At 45.4% G+C, this 20,255-nt stretch overlaps 2 protein-coding genes across 5 annotated transcripts in view; one reads left to right on the top strand and one right to left on the bottom strand.

Annotated features, from left to right (window-relative positions):
* On the bottom strand, window positions 1–4,710 carry LOC110495534 (nuclear receptor subfamily 4 group A member 2-like). 2 transcript variants are annotated; one of them, XM_021570835.2, is made up of 9 exons: window positions 4,596–4,710; window positions 3,927–4,234; window positions 3,701–3,785; window positions 2,587–3,476; window positions 2,057–2,186; window positions 1,764–1,915; window positions 1,426–1,628; window positions 1,105–1,283; window positions 1–1,012 (listed from the first exon to the last, which is right to left on the bottom strand). In XM_021570835.2, the coding sequence occupies exons 4-9, from the start codon at window positions 3,472–3,474 to the stop codon at window positions 756–758; spliced, it is 1,809 nt and encodes a 602-aa protein (XP_021426510.1). In that variant the 5' UTR covers window positions 3,475–3,476; window positions 3,701–3,785; window positions 3,927–4,234; window positions 4,596–4,710; the 3' UTR covers window positions 1–755. The 2 variants fall into 2 exon arrangements, with proteins under 2 accessions (XP_021426510.1, XP_021426508.1); XM_021570833.2 differs by having other exon boundaries at window positions 2,587–3,479.
* LOC110495537 (glycerol-3-phosphate dehydrogenase, mitochondrial) overlaps window positions 4,639–20,255 on the top strand; it is a 25,663-nt gene continuing 10,046 nt past the window's right edge. For 2 of the 3 annotated variants that reach the window (XR_005052488.1, XM_036982219.1), the window contains exons 1-12: window positions 4,639–4,758; window positions 6,588–6,700; window positions 8,396–8,404; window positions 9,301–9,472; window positions 9,764–9,888; window positions 10,174–10,271; window positions 13,635–13,798; window positions 15,848–16,012; window positions 16,098–16,242; window positions 18,145–18,338; window positions 18,713–18,847; window positions 19,293–19,468. Coding sequence is in view for 2 of the 3 variants with exons in the window: in XM_036982219.1 (XP_036838114.1) it covers window positions 6,599–6,700; window positions 8,396–8,404; window positions 9,301–9,472; window positions 9,764–9,888; window positions 10,174–10,271; window positions 13,635–13,798; window positions 15,848–16,012; window positions 16,098–16,242; window positions 18,145–18,338; window positions 18,713–18,847; window positions 19,293–19,468 (1,485 nt within the window). In the remaining variant the exon portion in view is untranslated. The remainder of the gene's footprint in view (window positions 4,759–6,587; window positions 6,701–8,395; window positions 8,405–9,300; window positions 9,473–9,763; window positions 9,889–10,173; window positions 10,272–13,634; window positions 13,799–15,847; window positions 16,013–16,097; window positions 16,243–18,144; window positions 18,339–18,712; window positions 18,848–19,292; window positions 19,469–20,255) is intronic. The other variant, XM_036982220.1, reaches the window with a different exon arrangement.

Genomic DNA, 20,255 nt, shown 5'->3' on the forward strand with positions numbered 1-20,255 from the left:
TATTTAGTAGGCTACTATTTAATATTAACAACACATTTCCCCATTATCATGTTTGATGATTTATGACGATATTTCAACAACTAAAATAAAGTCAGAATCCTTATAAATTGCCATCAGAAATAATTATTCATTTAAAAGTGTAATAAACGGCATGAATTTTATTTTGAATGGAAAAACCTGACATTGTAAGCCCCTGACCCATCAAAATAACGAGCACATTTACAAACGTTAGATTATTTAGCAGTATACGTTATTAATTCAAATGCAATATAACCACAGTCCAGGTGTGACAAGACAAGAAATAGCCAACATAAAACATCTCCCATAAATTATTTGATAAAAAATAAATCTGTATACGTTCGAGGCATATATGTTCCATATACATTATCCAGTGTCTACATACAACAACATAGTTATCGAAAATGGTTAGTTTATCAAATTAAAATACTCACAATTCAAAGCAAGACCAAATAGTTCAAGACATCCATGTTCTTCAGAAATCGACGATATTGTAATATTGTCTAACTCTTCATTCTGTTTAAATTAAAAACATCTTAAATGTCGTGTTGTCTCTTTTTTTTTTACCTGGCAATGCAGACATGTAGGCCTATAAACATGATCAAGCGCTCTTATGAAGAGAGGTACAAAAACAATGGAAATAAATATGAGAGAAAATGCATAATGCGTGATATAGGGAACTCAAAAATGGCCATATTAACCTCGCCTATCTGACATGATGACAGGATATATGTCACCTAAAAGGGCAAAGTATCGAGGAAAAGCTTGTCTATTATTGCAGGTGGAGGGACCAAGTCTTCCAGTTTCAAGTAGAATATCCTCTGCAGACCTTGTGTACACAGCGTGCGAAGTTCAGGCAGCTTTCCCAAGAGTTTTGACAAGTGATTTGGTCGACTGACACTTCCATCGTTAAAAGTCACTTTGTCTTTCAAACAGTTCACCATCTTGTTCTGAAGTTCCTCTACTTTCCTGGGCTCCTTCAGCCCATGTCTCTCTGAAACAATGACAGGGTGCAATTCGTTTCAAAACTTGACCGAATGGCATTATAGGCGCATAGATTCAGAACTTAGGGTTTTATTAGCCTACCTGTTACTGTGGCAAGGGCGCATATGCAGGAGAATGTTGCAACGTCTATATTCATACTTTGAAGGTTTGCAGAGAACTCCACTATGGTGTCAATCCAGTCTCCAAAGCCGCGCCTACACTGAAGCCTGTGCAAAACCAATCCGTTGCAGAAGATGAGCTTCCCTTCCTCAGGGTTGGACCTGTAATATGATAGCATCGCATGATTAGGAATCGGATACCGATTTGGCAATAAGATCAAATGGATACTATCGCGCGTAATTGTTGTGAGTAAAATGACTATTTATATATGTGCACTTTTTGATATGCTATTGTTTAAGATACCTGTAAGCCAAACGCAGAACGAAGAGTTCCAGGAAGGCTGATTCGAAGAGGAGATCTTGGTCCGGTCTCGGCAGATCGGTAAAACCTGGGATCTTTTGCGCCCAGTCCCGGATAATATCCATGGAGACGGTTAGGACGTCGTAGAACTGCTGCACATGTTGCGTATCATCTCCGTCGATTTGGCTGTCAGCATTATTCTGGAACTAGAAGGTGATGTTAAATTGAACTCATAAACCCAATGCACAACGGTATATTTTTAAAACGTATTTTATTACTTATTTTATGAATAAACTGGTGCGCAAAGTGATGTGGGTTGCATGACCGAGGCTCGTACTTACTCGGGAGTAGTCCAGTCGAGACAATGAGGGGTTGGAGTCCACATGGGCCCTCACTAGCGCGTTAAGGATGCTGACAGGTGACAAAGGGTCTTGAATTTTATGTTTGGAGGGTAACCGGCCACGTCGACCCTTTAAACTTGCAGTCCTGACGACTGAATAATGAAAAATATTAATTAAGTTGTTTTGTATAAATAATTACTATTATGCTTTGAAAAACACATTCTGCCTACAATTAATGTGTAAATACATTTTAAGGAAATGCATAAAGTTGTGCGTTTTAGAACAAATCTTACCTTCTTTGACCATTCCCGTGACAAGGCACTTCTGGAAACGGCAGTATTGGCACCTGTTTCTCCGGCGTTTGTCAACTGCACAGTTTTTCCCAGCTAAACACACATATTTGGCATTTTTCTGAACAGTGCGCTGTGAAGAAACACAGAGGAGAACACCTTAGTTTCCATTCGATGCGTTGCCACCTGAAGCTTTGATACATTGATCAAATATAGCCATTAAAATTATTTTGCCACGCATATTGACCATGGGAAATGAATAGCCATGGCGTTGCAGTCTTCCAACTACTCTCCCAGCTGCAGTGGGTAAATATAGTTCCGTGGCTACTCATAATATTAAGTTTACCCTCTCCCAGTCCTCTATTGACATGGCAAGGAGATTAAGGTTCTTGATTTTGAAGGGATTGTATCAGGAGCCAACAAACAACAAAATGAATCAGTAGCCTAAATATTAAAATACATTTAAATGGAATGTTAGTTGACCGTTAGTTCTAAATGTATAACAATCCCCGCAGATATTTAATGTAACATACCTTGAAGAATCCCTTACAGCCCTCGCAGGTTCGCACGCCGTAGTGCTGACAGGCGGCATTGTCCCCACACACCGCACATAAAGCATCGGTGTTGGTGGGTGATCCTTGGCTAGGAGGCGACGGTGCTTGGTTATCCATAAAGTGATGTCCGTGACCGAGCTGGAACGAATAGGGGGAACCCACCCTGTGCTGTTTCCTTAGGGAGCTGGAACCAAAGATGCCCTGGCTCTCCAAGCCATGATACCTGCCTGAGGTATCCGAGTTCACGGACACCTGGAGGGACCCGTCAAATCTCATCTGGCACGCCGACAAAGGACTACCGGTTTGGGAATGCTTGAGAGAAAACAAGGATAATCTGGATATGGCATTTTTCCGCTGCTCCATTCTGTGCGCCACCGCCAAGTAGTCCTGGTGAAAACTGTACAGAGATCCAGAATCATCCCACGCATGGCTGGGTGGACTCTGGAATGTCTGTGTGTGTGGAGAGGGGGGCTTGTAGTAAACGGACCCGGAGGGAGTGACCATCTCATCGGACTGATGCGGCTGGTGGTGGTGACTCTGCTGGTGGTACATGGGGATGTCCTCAACTTTGATGGATGACTGCTCCCCCGGATGGGGCATTTGGAATAGACAAGGGGGTTTGACGTCATAGTTCGAATTGTTACAGTAGCTGTCCACGAAAACACCGACATTTGGAAGATTGGTGATAGTGGCTGATGTGATTTCTGTGTTGGTCAGGTCCATGCTAAATTTGACAAACTCGGGCGTTAGGAAGTCGCAGTTATGGCTGTGGTGCTCTCCAGCGGCGTGGAAGCTGCTTGCGCTCTGTTGCGAAGCGGGACTAGCTCCTTGAGGCGACGATCCGCACTGAGCCTGGACGCACGGCATAGCTGCTATAATGAGAGAGGGAGACATAGTTATATAAATCGATCTCCTTGTCAAGCCACAATCCCATCCAATGCAGATGCATTGCACGTAAATTAGAATGTTTGCGTAAAAGCGTACGAGACTTATATGATTAGCCTATTCTGTCACCACTCTCTAGAACAAGTGCCAACAGCAAAAGCATTGCATCTATAAGGCGCAACGTCTCCAACATTATTTGTGGTCTTACCTTCAGTTGTATGACTATTTTCAAAGACACAATGCCCAAATCACTTCCTGGAGTTATGATAATATCCACTCGATGTTGCTCCCTGCTAAAGAATTCGAAAAAAATCGGTCACAAAAATTACAAACCTGTAAAGATATGAATTTGTAAGCAGGTCATTACTTTCTGATCACATTAATGTTATACTGTTGAAAACAAAATGTGAATTTTAAGACAATTAAACCAATACCTTAAACTGTCACCCGGTGCACCATAATACATGCATTTAGAGGATTACATCTTCTCCGCTGTATCCATATCCAAGTGCAAATGTAGCATTGTGAAGAGAACGGGTCAGATGGCCATGCACAACCCCAACTGGCTACTAGACTGGCCGCGGTTAACACTGACAATGTGCCTTTGTTTATGTGGCCCGGAGTCGGAATACCACTGCCCACGTGCCAATGACACTGGACGTCATCGAGCATTACGCGCACCAATCCCTTCCAAGGATGGATGTTTCAGATACTTCTGTAAACACACGATAGCGTACAGAATCTAATAGAATAGAATAGAATGGAATAGAATGTTTATTTTTTTTGACATCATCATACAAGAATGATAAAAAAAAACATCACATAATAATACACATGAACGCATATGGGTTGGCGAAATGACTGATGAAAGCATTGCAAAAAAACAAATAACAATCTCACCTCAATTCACAACTAACTTAATGATATGCATAGTTGCATTTACAGCAGCCTACGCCAAATATAGAGGTATGTACGAAGATACTAAACAACAATCATGTAAAATAATGACTAGGGCTGGTGACACTTGTGGCTAAATAGTGACCCCGCACTATTGAGGATGGGGATTCCTGAGGAAACGTTGTGCAATTTTGCCCTTCACTTACCTCATTATCATAGCAACGCCCTCTCCAACCTGATTGGATAATTGTGTAATCCCATTGGTCTACCCATATGTCAGTCAACTAATCTTTGCTTCCTGGTTCTCCTGGCTGTCAGAGTTGTATCACCGTTCTCCCGGCGTTATCATCAATTGAACATAGAAAATCAGTAAGTGAACGATTTAGAATAAATATTTGTGCCCTTTCTTTATTGTTATATTGATAATATGAAAAGTTGAGCGACTGGCAGCGAGCCAGACAATATCATTGCGAACGTCAATGCGGCATTGTACGTATTGCTAGAACCCTCTCACCAGTGCACCTTCAACGTTTTCTGTTCTGTTTCTGGTACGATGATGATACGGCATTCTGTTTTATTTTACACCGTTCTATAGAATAAAAACACTGTGAAATAGAGTTATATTTACTTCCTGTTGCATTTGCATTGGATAACCAGTATCACCGAAATGGGGATTAATTAACTTTTTTATTTTTATGTAACGTATAAGAATTGGAACAAATGCTAAGTTAGTTTGTCCTCTAAATTCACGTTGTCATTTTTGTGTAAACACTCGGAACCTTCATATGAGTTGCTGTCACCGTTCTTGCATGTGTATTTGTTGTCATTAACATCAAGTCTCAAGCTAAAATGTTGTCTTAGAGGGATTTACTGTATGTTATGTGGATGGTGGCGTCTGTATCTCGCGTGATCATGTCTCTTATTCATGTGGTTCCCTGCGTAATTTCTTCATTTTCTGTCATTCAGTTGAGTAAACGGCTGCTGTCATGTGGGATTTGGCCCTGGTGTGTTACGTTGGAGATGTGTCACCAGGAAGTAATGCCATTCTGAAACCAATAATGTACTTGTCTCTCTGCGTGGGCGGGGCTGTAAGACCCCTCCCCATTCATTTCTCCTATACTTAATTATGCTGAGTATTAATAATAATAAAACAAATAATACAAAAATATGTTTTATTTTCACGAAAACTGGATAGGTGCGGTGAAATGTGTTGTTTTACGGGTCAGCCCTAGTAGTACAGAGCGCCTTGCTTAATCTTCCGGTTACTGGGGTAACTCTAACTAGTACTGTAGGCTACCTGCCGCACTCTTAACGCATTCACTGGATCAACACGACGATGTCATGCTACATGTACTTTTTTTCTTATTATCAAATATTTGATTTTATGATCCATCTGATGAACACATAATACACAGGTAATAAACACAGAACGCAGCTTGTCTCATCCAAAAGGATTTGCCTACCTACATTCATGACAGATAAGAAAATGACAGACATTTTTTTAATTCTCCTCATCTTATGAAGGAAATCATTACCTCTGGCCTAGTGAAACAAGAGCTGCTGGTGTGCATGCACACACCACTATGATGTTTGCTCAGTTGTAGATTAGAATATATTGAAAAAAAATTATTTTAAGCAGATTGTCAGAATGATGGAGAGAAAGTGGCCATCATGTCACTGCACCTGAGTGGGTGAACCAGGTGTCTTCTTAACTCCTGAGTGGCTCAGTGGTCTAAGGCCCTGCATCGCAGTGCTAGAGGCGTCACTACAGACCCTGGTTCGATTCCAGGCTGTATCACAACCGTCCGTGATTGGGAGTCCCATAGGGGCGGCGCACAATTGGCCCAGTGTCATCCGTGTTAGCGGTTGGCTGGAGTAGGCCGTCATTGTATTACCTGACTTGCCTAGTTAAATAAAGGTTTAAAAAAACAATTAACTGTCAGACAAGTAAGAATGTTAAAGAAAAGTCAGCTGTCATCCAAGTGTCTCACACAGACACTCCCAGGGCTCCCACACTCTCCTCCACTACTTCTGCCTGTGAATCCCATGCCCCCTTACCCCCACCTTGTCCCTCAGCACCTGGCCCTAGCCGATTGGCTCTTTGCCCTCCTGTCACGCCCTCTCCACATCACCTGTCATGTCATTGCAATATAACCCAGTGTGTCTAACTCAGTCCACTGCTGTGTGTTGTGCTGCAGGAACAGCATCAATGGCGTTCCGGAAGGCCTTGAAAGGGACAGCTATCATCGGGACCGGGGCGGCCGCTGCTCTTCTGGGCCTATCACAACTGTCGGAATACAGAAAGACACAGGTAGGCCTGGGACATTGCGATGATGTAGTTTTGTAAACTTGTTTTTCTCATACTTGTATGGATTTTGAGTTTGTATGCTGCATTGAGGACAATAACATTTTCTAATCTCATCTTTATGTTGCCAAGGTTGTGGTAGTCTGTTTCTAAAGTCAGGACCTGTAAATTACACCTCAGAGTCCCTCTGCAGCAGGTTATAGATAGTACTGAGAGTGGGAGAGTGTCTGCCAATGGCAGGGCAGGCTCCTGGGAGTCTACTAGGGAATGCTGGGACAGCATCTGACAATGGCAGGGTCTGCTCCTGGGAGTCTATAGGGAACGCCCATCTGGGCAGCAGGTTGGCATTTATTGGGATGACTAATGTACTGTAGGCAGCTCTGCAGAGTGGTCACTAGCTGGCACACACCTTAACCATAACCTTAACCACACTGCTAATGCCTAACACTAACCACACTGCTAACCCTAATGCCTAACCTTAAATTAAGACCAAAAAGCACATTTTTATTTTCATGCATTTTTACGATATAGCGATATAGACATTCCAGCTGGCCTGTCTCGTGGAAATGGCTCAGTTCTGCCTCCAGGACAAGATTCATGACAATAAATGTCAACATGCATCTGGGCATGTCTTATCTAGACTGAGGAATGTGTTCCACTTTTATTCAAGACTATGCTGCTCAGATAGGACTGCTGTGTAGAGTGAAGTTGACCTGAATATGAAGACAGTCAATGGGACTTTAGCTGTGTAGAGTGAAGTTGACCTGAATATGAAGACAGTCAATGGGACTTTAGCTGTGTAGAGTGAAGTTGACCTGAATGTGACGACAGTCAATGGGACTTTAGCTGTGTAGAGTAAAGTTGACCTGAATGTGACGACAGTCAATGGGACTTTAGCTGTGTAGAGTGAAGTTGACCTTCAATGGGACCAACCCTGATCATAAATTAGCTTACTTTCTGTCGCAACTTGCCACAAACTGCCTTATGAAGTGGTAAGATGGACTTTAGCTATGTGACGTGAGAAGTTCTTACGCCTTGTTTCATTTGCGTAAAAAAAAAGAAGGGAACATGACTTTTGATGTTTGTTTAGTACAGTGAAATAATCAGCACTATTTTGGTGACAAACAAACAAAAAAACACTGAGGAGGAATGGGAGTCCTGATTTTTATTTCATTATTTTTCATTTATTCAAATCTGATGAAGCTCATGTGGATCATATAACATAGCGTCTGAAACTCCAGGGAACTGGTCAAAATACACAATGTTTCCATGGCGATGCATCACTTCATATTATTAATAGGGCAACTGCTGTGTGAAAAAGCACTAGACTGGTCCCAGATCTGTTTGTGCCGAACATGTTTGACATGATAATGACTATATTGACAGCACAAACCGATCTGAGACCAGGTGACCACTGCATCACTGTAGACCAGGGATTGAAATAGCCAAGGAGTCGCGTGGGTAACGTTAGAAAGAGAGAAACGGGTGCATCTCTTGACCTTTGAACCGAATCAGCGCCACAGATATAAATACGTCTTACAGTATATCTTCTATTTCAATGGTCTGTTATTACTAGTGACATACCAGGTCACTTGTCTAAAGCATCTGACCCTTTCTGTGACCCTTTGTCCTAATGTGAACCTTTATTTCTGTATCCTGGTATAATATCTCATCATCCCCCTCACCTTCCTCCCAAACAAGAATAAATGGGTAAGCAAAAGTGAAACACCTCCGAAAAAATTATAATAATCTGCAATCAGGCATGCGGACGACAGAGGCCATCACTAACTAACCCTGGAGAATCTACTGCTAATTGGATAAATATGTCTGTTTGGTCTCCTCTGTGACAAGGGCACAATCTCTTTCTCTCTTTCAGCTTGAACGTTTTCCTGTTTTCTGGCGGTGGGGGATTGGACATTTGCATGACATCCACTGTCTCACTGACTCCATGTACTCAACGTGATTGCAGGGCAGAATGCCACTTAATTGTCTGTGGGTGTTTTAAATATGCACGTCCATGGAAATAGACACTAATTATTTGATCTTGTTTGCTGTTACGGCCCTAAATTACAAATGCCCGGGTTTCATTCACAGATTTGCAAGTCAAATGGACCAAGTGGCATCGCAGCAGCTCGATGTAATCATTTAGAGAATAAAATGCTAAATAGAAAATGAATAAAATGCTTGACTACGACAGCCATGCTTAACTTGCTTGTCCCCATGATCCTTGAGTTCACAACAGACTTGATTTGACTTTGTTCTATTTTCCCTGAGTTCTTTTGTGCTTTTGCAAATCAGACACCAGGAATCATTGTTATTATCTAAGTACTGCAAGCAGGGGTCTTTCTGTATGAATAGGATTGTGGGTACAACCCTTACCGATATGGGTACCCGATGTTGTTGTGACCATCGATATCTATGGTCGTGACAATGTTGCTGTGACAATGTAGACACATCTATCCCAGAGGAGATGATCCAGGCTTTAAGACATATGCTTTCACTAATCTCTGAACCCAGAGCCAAATCTAGATTATTTTCAGTCTGTCACAAAAGACAATGCCTCCACCAAAACAGATGTAACTGTGCCTGTACTGCATGTTGTCCAGGCACGGCTGGCGTACGTAGCGGCGGAGGGGGAGTTAAAGCAGCCGTTTAAAGATGAGCTCCCAACCAGACAGGCTCAGCTCTCCACCCTGCAAGACACTGAGGAGTTTGACGTCCTTGTTGTAGGGGGAGGGGCCACGGGCTCCGGATGTGCCTTAGACGCTGTCACACGCAGTGAGTCCCCACGAACTGCACCATTTTGGAAAACCTTTTTGGTTGGGGTCAATTACATTTCAATTTCAGTCAATGTGCAAGAGAGTCGAGGATATTCTTCTCTCAATATTATGAGGCCCTCAATGCAATATGCATGCCTTGCCATTTTCCCTTCATGCATATTACACGACAGGAGGAGCACATGGAAGTCATAACCTACCAAATGCCTCCTGAAGTGCCATATAGGGAATGGGGTGATATTTCAGATTGTCTAAATCCTGGTCTTGTCTTGATTTGTCTCTGCTCTCCTAGACCTCAAGACTGCCTTGGTGGAGAGGAATGATTTCTCATCGGGGACCAGCAGCCGGAGCACCAAGCTCATCCACGGGGGAGTACGATACCTCCAAAAGGCCATCATGAAGTTAGATTACGAACAGGTAAACGGCTCGTTTTTCCCATGCTGCCTGACAGTTGGTTCCCTCTGGGATCACATTGCTTTGTTTTACCCTGTTGTGGACATTTTATCATTGAAAAGAGATTGAGAGGTTGGAAGATTCAGAGGGTTGATGGGCACTAGGTGTTTCCCATAATCCTTCCTTGGTCTGCTATTGTGTGAATGCTACGGGTATACTCCTACTCTTCTACCAACAAGTACTGTGTTATGTGTTAATGTTATCCACCCATTTTACTGACCTCTGAACCCCTCTTTCCCCCGTTCTCAGTACATGATGGTGAAAGAGGCTCTCCACGAGCGCTCCAACCTGCTAGACATCGCCCCTCATCTGTCTGCCCCACTACCCATCATGCTCCCTGTTTACAAGTAAGACACAAGTCCACACAGTTAGTAGAATGAGTGTTATACCCTGTCAACTGAAAATGTTCTGAGTGTGTGGTGGTTGTTTAAAACATGTATACACATTTTAAAATGTTCAATCGTATACAAGCCAGATGGCCATTCTGTATAACAGACAGCTAGTTATACCAGGTGTATTTACATGTTACCTCTAGTGGTTACTTCTAATGGTTACCCTCGAATGGTCACTGACTTTAAGTCACTCTGGATAAGAGCATCTGCTAAATGACCAACATATAAATGTACTGGTTGAATGTACTCTGTCTACTGGGCTAGTATAAAGATGTTGTACTGTCTGTTTATAGATGGTGGCAGCTGCTGTCCTAAATCAAATCAAATCAAACTTTATTTGTCACATGCCCTGAAAACAAGTGTAGACCTTACTGTGTAATACTTACTTACAAGCCCTTACTTACAAACCAACAGTGCAGTTCAAGAAGAGTTATAAAAAAAAATATTTACCAAATTATCTAAAGTAAAAAATAAATTAAAAAAGTAACACAATAAATTAACAATAATGAGGCTATATACAGGGGATACCGATACCGAGTCAGTGTGCGTGGTTACAGAAGTAATTTGTACATGTAGGTAGGGGTGAAGTGACTATGCATAGATAATAAACAGCGAGTAGCAGCAGTGTACAAAACAAATGGGGGGGGAAGGGGGTCGATGTAATAGTCTGATGGCCATTCAATTCATTTTTCAGCAGTCTTATGCCTTGGGGGTAGAAGCTGTTAAGGAGACTTTTGGTCCTAGACTTGGCGCTCTGGTACCCCTTGCCGTGCGGTAGCAGAGAAAACAGTCTAAGACTTGGGTGATTGGAGTCTCTGACTGTTTTATGGGCTTTCGTCTGACACCGCCTATTATAGAGGTCCTGGATTGCAGGAAGTTTGGCCCCAGTGATGTACCGGGCCGTACGCACCACCCTCTACAGCGCCTTACGGTCAGATGTGGAGCAGCTGCCACACCATATTGCAGCTGTAGAACGTTTTGAGGATCTGGTGACCCATGCCAAATCTTTTCAGTCTCCTGAGGGGGACTGCATAGGTTTTGTCGTGCCCTCATGGACCATGATAGATCGTTGGTGATGTGGACACCAAGGAACTTGAAACTCTCGACCTGCTCCACTACAGCCCTGTTGATGTTAATGGGGGCCTGTTTGGCCTGCCTTTTCCTGTAGTCAGGAAGTCCAGGATCCAGTTGCAGAGGGAGGTGTTTAGTCCCAGGGTCCTTAACTTAGTGATGAGCTTCGTGGGCACTATGGTGTTGAACGCTGAGCTGTAGTCAATGAACAGCATTCTCACATATGTGTTTCTTTTGTCCAGGTGGGAAAGGCCAGTGTTGGAGTGCGATTGAGATTGCGCCATCTGTGAATCTGTTGGGGTGGTATGCAAATTGGAGTGGGTCTAGGGTATCCGGGAGGATGCTGTTGATGTGAGCCATGACAATCTTTCAAAGCACTTCATGGCTACCAACGTGAGTGCTACTGGACGGTAATTATTTAGGCAGGTTACCTTCACTTCCTTTGGCGCAGGGATTAGGGTAGTCTGCCTGAAACATGTAGGTATTACAGACTCAGTCAGGGAGAGGTTGAAAATGTCAGTGAAGACACATGCCAGTTGGTCTGCACATGCTTTGAGTACAAGTCCTGGTAATCCATCTGTCCCCGCGGCTTTGTGAATTTTGACCTGTTTAAAGGTCTTCCTCACATTGGCTACCGAGAGCGTTATCACACAGGCATCCAGATCAGCTGGTGCTCTCGTGCATGCTTCAGTGTTGCTTGCCTCGAAGCGAGCTTACAAGGCATTTAGCTCATCTGGTAGGCTTGCATCACTGGATAGCTTGTGTCTGGGTTTCCCTTTGTAGTCAGTAATAGTTTTCAAGCCTTGTTACATTCGACGAGCGTCAGAGCCGGTGTAGTAGGATTCAATATTAATCCGGTATTGACACTTTGCTTGTTTGATGGTTCATCTGAGGGCATAGCGGGATTTCTTATTGGCCACCGGATTAGTGTTCCGCTCCTTGAAAGTGGCAGCTCTAGCCTTTAGCTCGATGCGGATGTTGCCTGTAATCCATGGCTTCTGGTTAGGATATGTACGTACAGTCACTGTGGGGATGTCGTCGTCGATGCACTTATTGATGAAGCTGATGACTAAGGTGGTACACTCCTCATTGCCATTGGATGAATCCTGGAACATATTCCAGTCTGTGCTAGCAAAACAGTCCTGTAGCGTAGCATCTGCATCATCTGACCACTTCCGTATTGAGTGAGTCACTGGTACTTCCTTCTTTACTTTTTGCTTGTAAGCTGGAATCAGGAGGATAGAATTCAGATTTGCCAACTGGAGGTTGGGGGAGAGCTTTGTACGTATCTAAAGGTGGTCTAGAGTTTTTTTCCCCCCTCTGGTTGCACATGTGACATGCTGGAAAAATTTGGTAAAACTGATTTAAGTTTGCCTGCATCAAAGTCCCCGTCCACTGGGAGCGCCGCTTCTGGGTGAGCATTTTCTTGTTTGCTTATCGCCTTATAGAGTTGGTTGAGTGTGGTCTTAGTGCCAGCGTCAATCTGTGGTAGTAAATAAACGGCTACGAATAATATAGATGAGAACTCTCTTGATAGATAGTGTGGTCTACAGCTTATCATAAGGTACTCTACCACAGGTGAGCAATACCTCTAAACTTCTTTAATATTAGACATTGCGCACCAGCTGTTATTGACAACAAGACACACACCCCACCCCTCGTTTTACCAGACGTAGCTTCTCTGTTCTGCCGGTTCATTGAAAATCCCTCCAGCTCTGTATTATCTGTGTCACTGTTCAGCTACGACTCGTTGAAACATAAGATATTACAGTTCTTAATGTCCGTTTGGTAGGATATTCGTAAATTTTCCAATCATTGCATATTAGCAAGTAGAATTGATGGCAGTGGGAGTTTACTCGCTCGTCTACGGATTCTCAAAAGGCAGCCCGATCTGCGTCATCTTTTCCTCCGTCTTTTCTTCACGCAAATGAAGAGGATCTGGGCTTGTTCCCAGGAGAGCAGTAAATCTTTCTCGTCAGACCCGTTAAAGGAAAAAGCTTCTTCCAGTTCATGGTATGTAATCCCAGTTCTGATATCCAGAAGAAATTTTCGGTCATAATAGATGGTAGCATTATGTACATTATGTTCAACATAAGTTAAATAATAAGGTACAAACAACGCAAAAAAATGAACAAAATAGCACAATTGGTTACAGGCATGTAAAACGTCAGCCATCCCCTTCGGCGACCATCTTAGATGAACTACTGGACTGGTAGAAAGATGTTGTACTGTACTCTCTGTTTATAGATGGTGGCAGCTGCCATACTACTGGGCTGGTATAAAGATGTACGACCTGGTAGCTGGAGGCCAGTGTCTGAAGAGCAGTTATGTCCTCAGTAAGAACAAGGCTCTGGAACTCTTCCCCATGCTGAAGAAAGACAAGCTGGTGGGAGCCATCGTCTACTATGATGGTGAGTATTTCTCATTATTATCTTCATTGAAAGGGCTTTTTAGTCCAGGAGTAGGTTTAGTCTGGATCCGGGGAACTGGTCCAAAATGTGTTACACTCACTGTAAGTCTCTCTGGATAACAGCGTTTCTGCTTAATGACTAAGATGTGTAAGTGTTGTTGGACATACCAACACTTCAGTCAGTAATGCTCCAATAGGATGGTAATAACCGTCTCATTTATCAAGATGCTTTTCTTTTGTTTGCTAAGTGGGCTATGTCTAGGGCCGGTTTGCCATACATTAAGAATTAATATTAGCCTACACTGTTATTAAACAAAACTCATGTTCATAAAAATACTGCCTTTTTCCCAACAGTAACAAAATAATTTTTCTTTAGTGTGGGTGTGATTGAATGTGACCCAAGTCAACAACAAGACAAGACACAAGGCAGCCGGTGGCCATCAGATCTCACATGTCCATTGATGCCTGAACCAATGCGTCTGCGAGCAGCTTGTGCTCTCTATGTGCCTTGGGCCAAGGCTGTGTAGTGTGTGCGTGGCCTGGATTGGCACGGAGACAACCAATCAGATGTTCCGGCTCTATCTGGGTGTACTCTGTGCAGAGAATGTCCCATTAGTTGACTGGAGGCCTCTCTTTTTCAAACCAACAACAGCCAACTCTGTGTCTAAAGGCTACCTGAATCAGTCAGTCTACATTTAGATTCTACTAGGTCTCTCCAAGAGTGGAAAGACAACCTCTTCTCTGAGGGGGATAATATACCAGGCCAGATACCTGAGCAACAGTTCATCACATTTACTCACTTGACTTTCTAAGGAAGAGTGAGACATGTTGATATTTTTTTAGCATTTTGTTTATTTTAATGCGTTTTGTTTATTGCTCATTTGAAATGTGCAGAACATATTTGTAGCTTAACATTTCTTCCAGGCAGAATGTTTGTGTATATATTGTCTCTGGGTGTGCTGACTGTCCTACAGCAAACAGAGAGAATATTCGGAGGGGTTTTGTGTTGGGTTGAAGCAGCATTGTTGAGTTGGTTTGTACCCCTCCCCCCCCAGGAGGCTGAGGGGGTCTTTTCTCTCCAATTATTCCGTCTGGAACAATCACGGCCATGACATTTCAAAAGCTGACCTTCTCTGCTACTGCGGCTCAGAGAAGAGGAGAGCAGTGCCGTGGTCTGACTGCCAGACTGCTCTGTCTCCTCCTGTTCTTCACCCTGCCGGGTGGGATCTTAGACTTCACCAGCGTTACTCATTTCCCAGGAGACCAGTGTGGTCCAACACACACACACACACACACAGAGAGACAGGAGTCCTCATTCTTACTAATTCATTCTGCACAAGTGTGTAATTGTATTTTTTCAGCAAGCAACCATGAACTGGTTTGTTAGACGTATCATATTTTGGGTTAACGACAGGGTCTCCAGTCATACCTTCTGCTGCCTAATGTGAGACATCAGCCCAGCCAAGCACACCCCAGCCCCACTCCAGCCCACCCCAAGCCAGCACTGCCCAGCCCAGCCCTGGCTGTCTGTCCCATCCCACAAGCTCTCTGACTAGTGATTTAAGTAGCACCAGCAGGCATGGCTTAGGACCGGGCCTTGAGGGCAGCAATGAACCAAATGCCCCTGCAAGGGATTCCCACACATTAGATTCCCACACATGCACATAGAAATGTGAGTTATAGATCTGTCATTCTCATTGAAAGAAAGTCTGAGAAGCGGTAGATCTGTTCTGTGTGTGCTATTTCTATGCATCTATTCTTAAGTTTAGTTTTTGCGTCTTTCTACTTTGGGTTTTGTACACCAGTTTCAAAACAGCTGAAAATACTATATTTTTGTTTATGGAAAATATATTTCACAGCGGTTTAGATGGTACAATGATTCTCTACACTATGCTTGCTTGTTTTGGCACATAAACTGGAATTAGGCTAACCAGGAAATGGTGGAACAATTCTGCATAGAGCACCTCTAAGGAAATCTTCCTTATTTGTTTCTATTTCTCTTCGACCCCCTCCTATCGTCTCTCACCCTTCACCCCCCCCCCCGCTACAGGACAGCATAACGATGCTCGTATGAACCTGGCGATCGCCCTGACAGCAGCCAGACATGGTGCTGCCATCGCTAACTACACAGAGGTGGTCCACCTGCTGAAGAAAACAGACGCAGGGACGGGCAAGGAGAAGGTCTGTGGGGCGCGCTGCAGGGACGTTATCACAGGTACACACACTTGCATGTGCACACACACACACAAAGACACAGTATGACAGTGGTTTTTGACTGAAACAGTTATGATCTCTCACAGGAAATGAATTTGACGTCAGAGCCAAATGTGTCATTAACGCCACGGGACCGTTCACGGACTCTCTGAGGAAGATGGACGACGGGAAAAACACTAACATCTGCCAGCCCAGTGCTGGGGTTCACATAGTTATCCCTGGTTATTACAGGTACAGTACAGGGACAGCACCACACTGTCACACCTTCACACCAGGGACAGCACCACACTGTCACACCTTCACACCAGGGACGGCACCACACTGTCACACCTTCACACCAGGGACGGCACCACACTGTCACACCTTCACACCAGGGACGGCACCACACTGTCACACCTTCACACCAGGGACGGCACCACACTGTCACACCTTCACACCAGGGACGGCACCACACTGTCACACCTTCACACCAGGGACGGCACCACACTGTCACACCTTCACACCAGGGACGGCACCACACTGTCACACCTTCACACCAGGGACGGCACCACACTGTCACACCTTCACACCAGGGACGGCACCACACTGTCACACCTTCACACCAGGGACGGCACCACACTGTCACACCTTCACACCAGGGACGGCACCACACTGTCACACCTTCACACCAGGGACGGCACCACACTGTCACACCTTCACACCAGGGACGGCACCACACTGTCACACCTTCACACAAGGGACGGCACCACACTGTCACACCTTCACACCAGGGACGGCACCACACTGTCACACCTTCACACCAGGGACGGCACCACACTGTCACACCTTCACACCAGGGACGGCACCACACTGTCACACCTTCACACCAGGGACGGCACCACACTGTCACACCTTCACACCAGGGACGGCACCACACTGTCACACCTTCACACCAGGGACGGCACCACACTGTCACACCTTCACACCAGGGACGGCACCACACTGTCACACCTTCACACCAGGGACGGCACCACACTGTCACACCTTCACACCAGGGACGGCACCACACTGTCACACCTTCACACCAGGGACGTCACCACACTGTCACACCTTCACACCAGGGACGGCACCACACTGTCACACCTTCACACCAGGGACGGCACCACACTGTCACACCTTCACACCAGGGACGGCACCACACTGTCACACCTTCACACCAGGGACGGCACCACACTGTCACACCTTCACACCAGGGACGGCACCACACTGTCACACCTTCACACCAGGGACGGCACCACACTGTCACACCTTCACACCAGGGACGGCACCACACTGTCACACCTTCACACCAGGGACGGCACCACACTGTCACACCTTCACACCAGGGACGGCACCACACTGTCACACCTTCACACCAGGGACGGCACCACACTGTCACACCTTCACACCAGGGACGGCACCACACTGTCACACCTTCACACCAGGGACGGCACCACACTGTCACACCTTCACACCAGGGACGGCACCACACTGTCACACCTTCACACCAGGGACGGCACCACACTGTCACACCTTCACACCAGGGACGGCACCACACTGTCACACCTTCACACCAGGGACGGCACCACACTGTCACACCTTCACACCAGGGACGGCACCACACTGTCACACCTTCACACCAGGGACGGCACCACACTGTCACACCTTCACACCAGGGACGGCACCACACTGTCACACCTTCACACCAGGGACGGCACCACACTGTCACACCTTCACACCAGGGACGGCACCACACTGTCACACTGTCACACCAGGGACGGCACCACACTGTCACACTGTCACACCAGGGACGGCACCACACTGTCACACTGTCACACCAGGGACGGCACCACACTGTCACACCTTCACACCAGGGACAGCACCACACTGTCACACCTTCACACCAGGGACAGCGTCACACCTTCACACCAGGGACAGCGCCACACTGTCACACAAGGTAAATTTAGGTCATGAATTGAAATTCAACTCATGAATTGAAAATTGTAATTTTATTTTTAATGAGGGAATTTCAATTCAGCAGCGCTGACCAACCAGGTCTTCCTAAATGTAGTTGTCATTTCCATAGCCCCTCCTCCCTCTGCCCTGTTCTTGTAGTCCTGACAACATGGGTCTCCTGGACCCGGCAACCAGCGACGGCCGTGTCATCTTCTTCCTGCCCTGGGAGAAGATGACCATAGCCGGGACGACGGACACGCCCACTGACATCACCGCCCACCCCATCCCAAGGGAGGAAGACATCAACTTCATCCTGAACGAAGTCCGCAACTACCTCAGCCCTGATGTAGAGGGTACGTAACCCCCAAACTACATCTGCCCTGATGTAGACGGTACGTAACCCCCAAACTACCTCAGCCGTAGAGGGTACGTAACCTCCAAACTACCTCTGCCGTAGAGGATACGTAACGTTGACTTTGGAACAGCGCAGTAGCTAGTAATTGTTTTAAGTGCTGGAGACACTACAGGCTTGATTTTCTGATTGTTTAGCTTGATGTGGTTTTGTCATTAGATGTAACACCTGTCCAATGCCTCTGTGCCTCAGGTAATGATCTCTGTCATCACATGCAGATGAGATTCCCTGTGTTCTCTGACTGGTTCTAGGACCTGTGATAAGATGTGTTAGGATGTGGTCATCTGATTTAATGGAACCTTGTGTGGTCCTCAGTGAGGAGAGGAGATGTCCTGGCAGCGTGGAGTGGTATCCGTCCTCTGGTCACTGACCCCAATTCTAAAGACACCCAGTCCATCTGCAGGAACCACATAGTCAACGTCAGCGACAGCGGCCTGGTCACCATTGCAGGTCAGTACCTACTCTAAAACAAGTGGTATCCTGATGACGTGCTATACAGCTGTAGTAGTTTCTAGGCCGTTCGTAGCTGTCAATGGCTCTTAGCCTATAGAACTTTTCCTGATCAAATTGGATAGGTCATGTCCTGTATTCTGTCTGGCCCTGTATCTAATAATAATGATCATCTGGTGGGTGTTTGGATTTGTGTGTATTATATGCATGTGTGAATTGGAAATGTGTTTTTGCATATCCCAACTCCTCCTGAGTGACCCTCAGCAAATAGGGTTAAGTGCCCTGCTCAAGAGCACATTGACAGATGTTTCACCTTGTCGGCTCAGGGGTTTGAACTAGCGACCTTTCGGTTACAGGCCCAACTCACTAACCGCTAAGCTACCTGCCCCCCTATCGTATCTGGTGTGTATGTGTGTGTAACATGTGGATGATCCCATCACCCCAGGTGGGAAGTGGACAACGTACCGCTCCATGGCTGAGGAGACCCTGGACGCTGCGGTTGCAGCCCACAGGCTGGGGGGCGGGCCCAGTAAGACAGTGGGCCTGGTGCTGGAGGGGGGCCAAGACTGGAGCCCCACCTTGTACATCCGACTGGTGCAGGACTACGGCCTGGAGAATGAGGTGGGGACAGACCCTTCCCATAGACATTCTGTCTTTAGCCACCATTTTAGGCATTGTCACTTGCACTATGGTTACACAGTCACTGTATATCATATATCAGAACATTTAACATTGGTTAACGGTTGGATGGGGGTTGAAAATGTTGAGATGATGTCGCCGTAACAAGACAGCAGTACACAGGGAGATTGATCCAAGGCTCTAGACCAGGGCTAATCAACTCTTACCCTACGAGGTCCGGAGCCTGCCTGTTTTCTGTTCTACCTGATAATTAATTGTACACACCTGGTGTTCCTGGTCTAAATCAGTCCCTGATTAGAGGGGAACAATGCAGTGGAACTGGCTTTGCGGTCCAGAGTTGAGTTTGAGGGCTCTAGTCCAGACCAGTGTACTTCCCTTTCAAGGTTTTAGAAGTCATTTGTACCAGGTAGGAAAGCGCTCCGCTTCCTATCTATGTTAACTTCTCGTTAGAGAAAGCCTTCCACACCATTAGGGTGTTTTCTAGAATATTCCAAAAGGTCAGTGCTCATATTTTGACAGCATTTGACCTTTTGGTGAGAGAGCTAAGCCAACCATCTGAATAGCAATAACCCCTTGTTTGGTCCAAACGCAAGATAAATCATAGACATAACTGTATCTACCCATCACCCACCTCAGCATATCCAAAACATTGGAGCTGTCTGCTGAAAGATCGTATCGAACCATAAGGAGTTGCCTTTGAACAGCTGCCTGCTGCGTTTCACAATACTCTCTCAATACTGTCTTTGGCAAAACGCTGTGAGTCATATTC

This window comes from Oncorhynchus mykiss, chromosome 7, assembly GCF_013265735.2.
Source record: "Oncorhynchus mykiss isolate Arlee chromosome 7, USDA_OmykA_1.1, whole genome shotgun sequence".
Classification (NCBI taxonomy): Eukaryota; Metazoa; Chordata; class Actinopteri; order Salmoniformes; family Salmonidae; genus Oncorhynchus; species Oncorhynchus mykiss.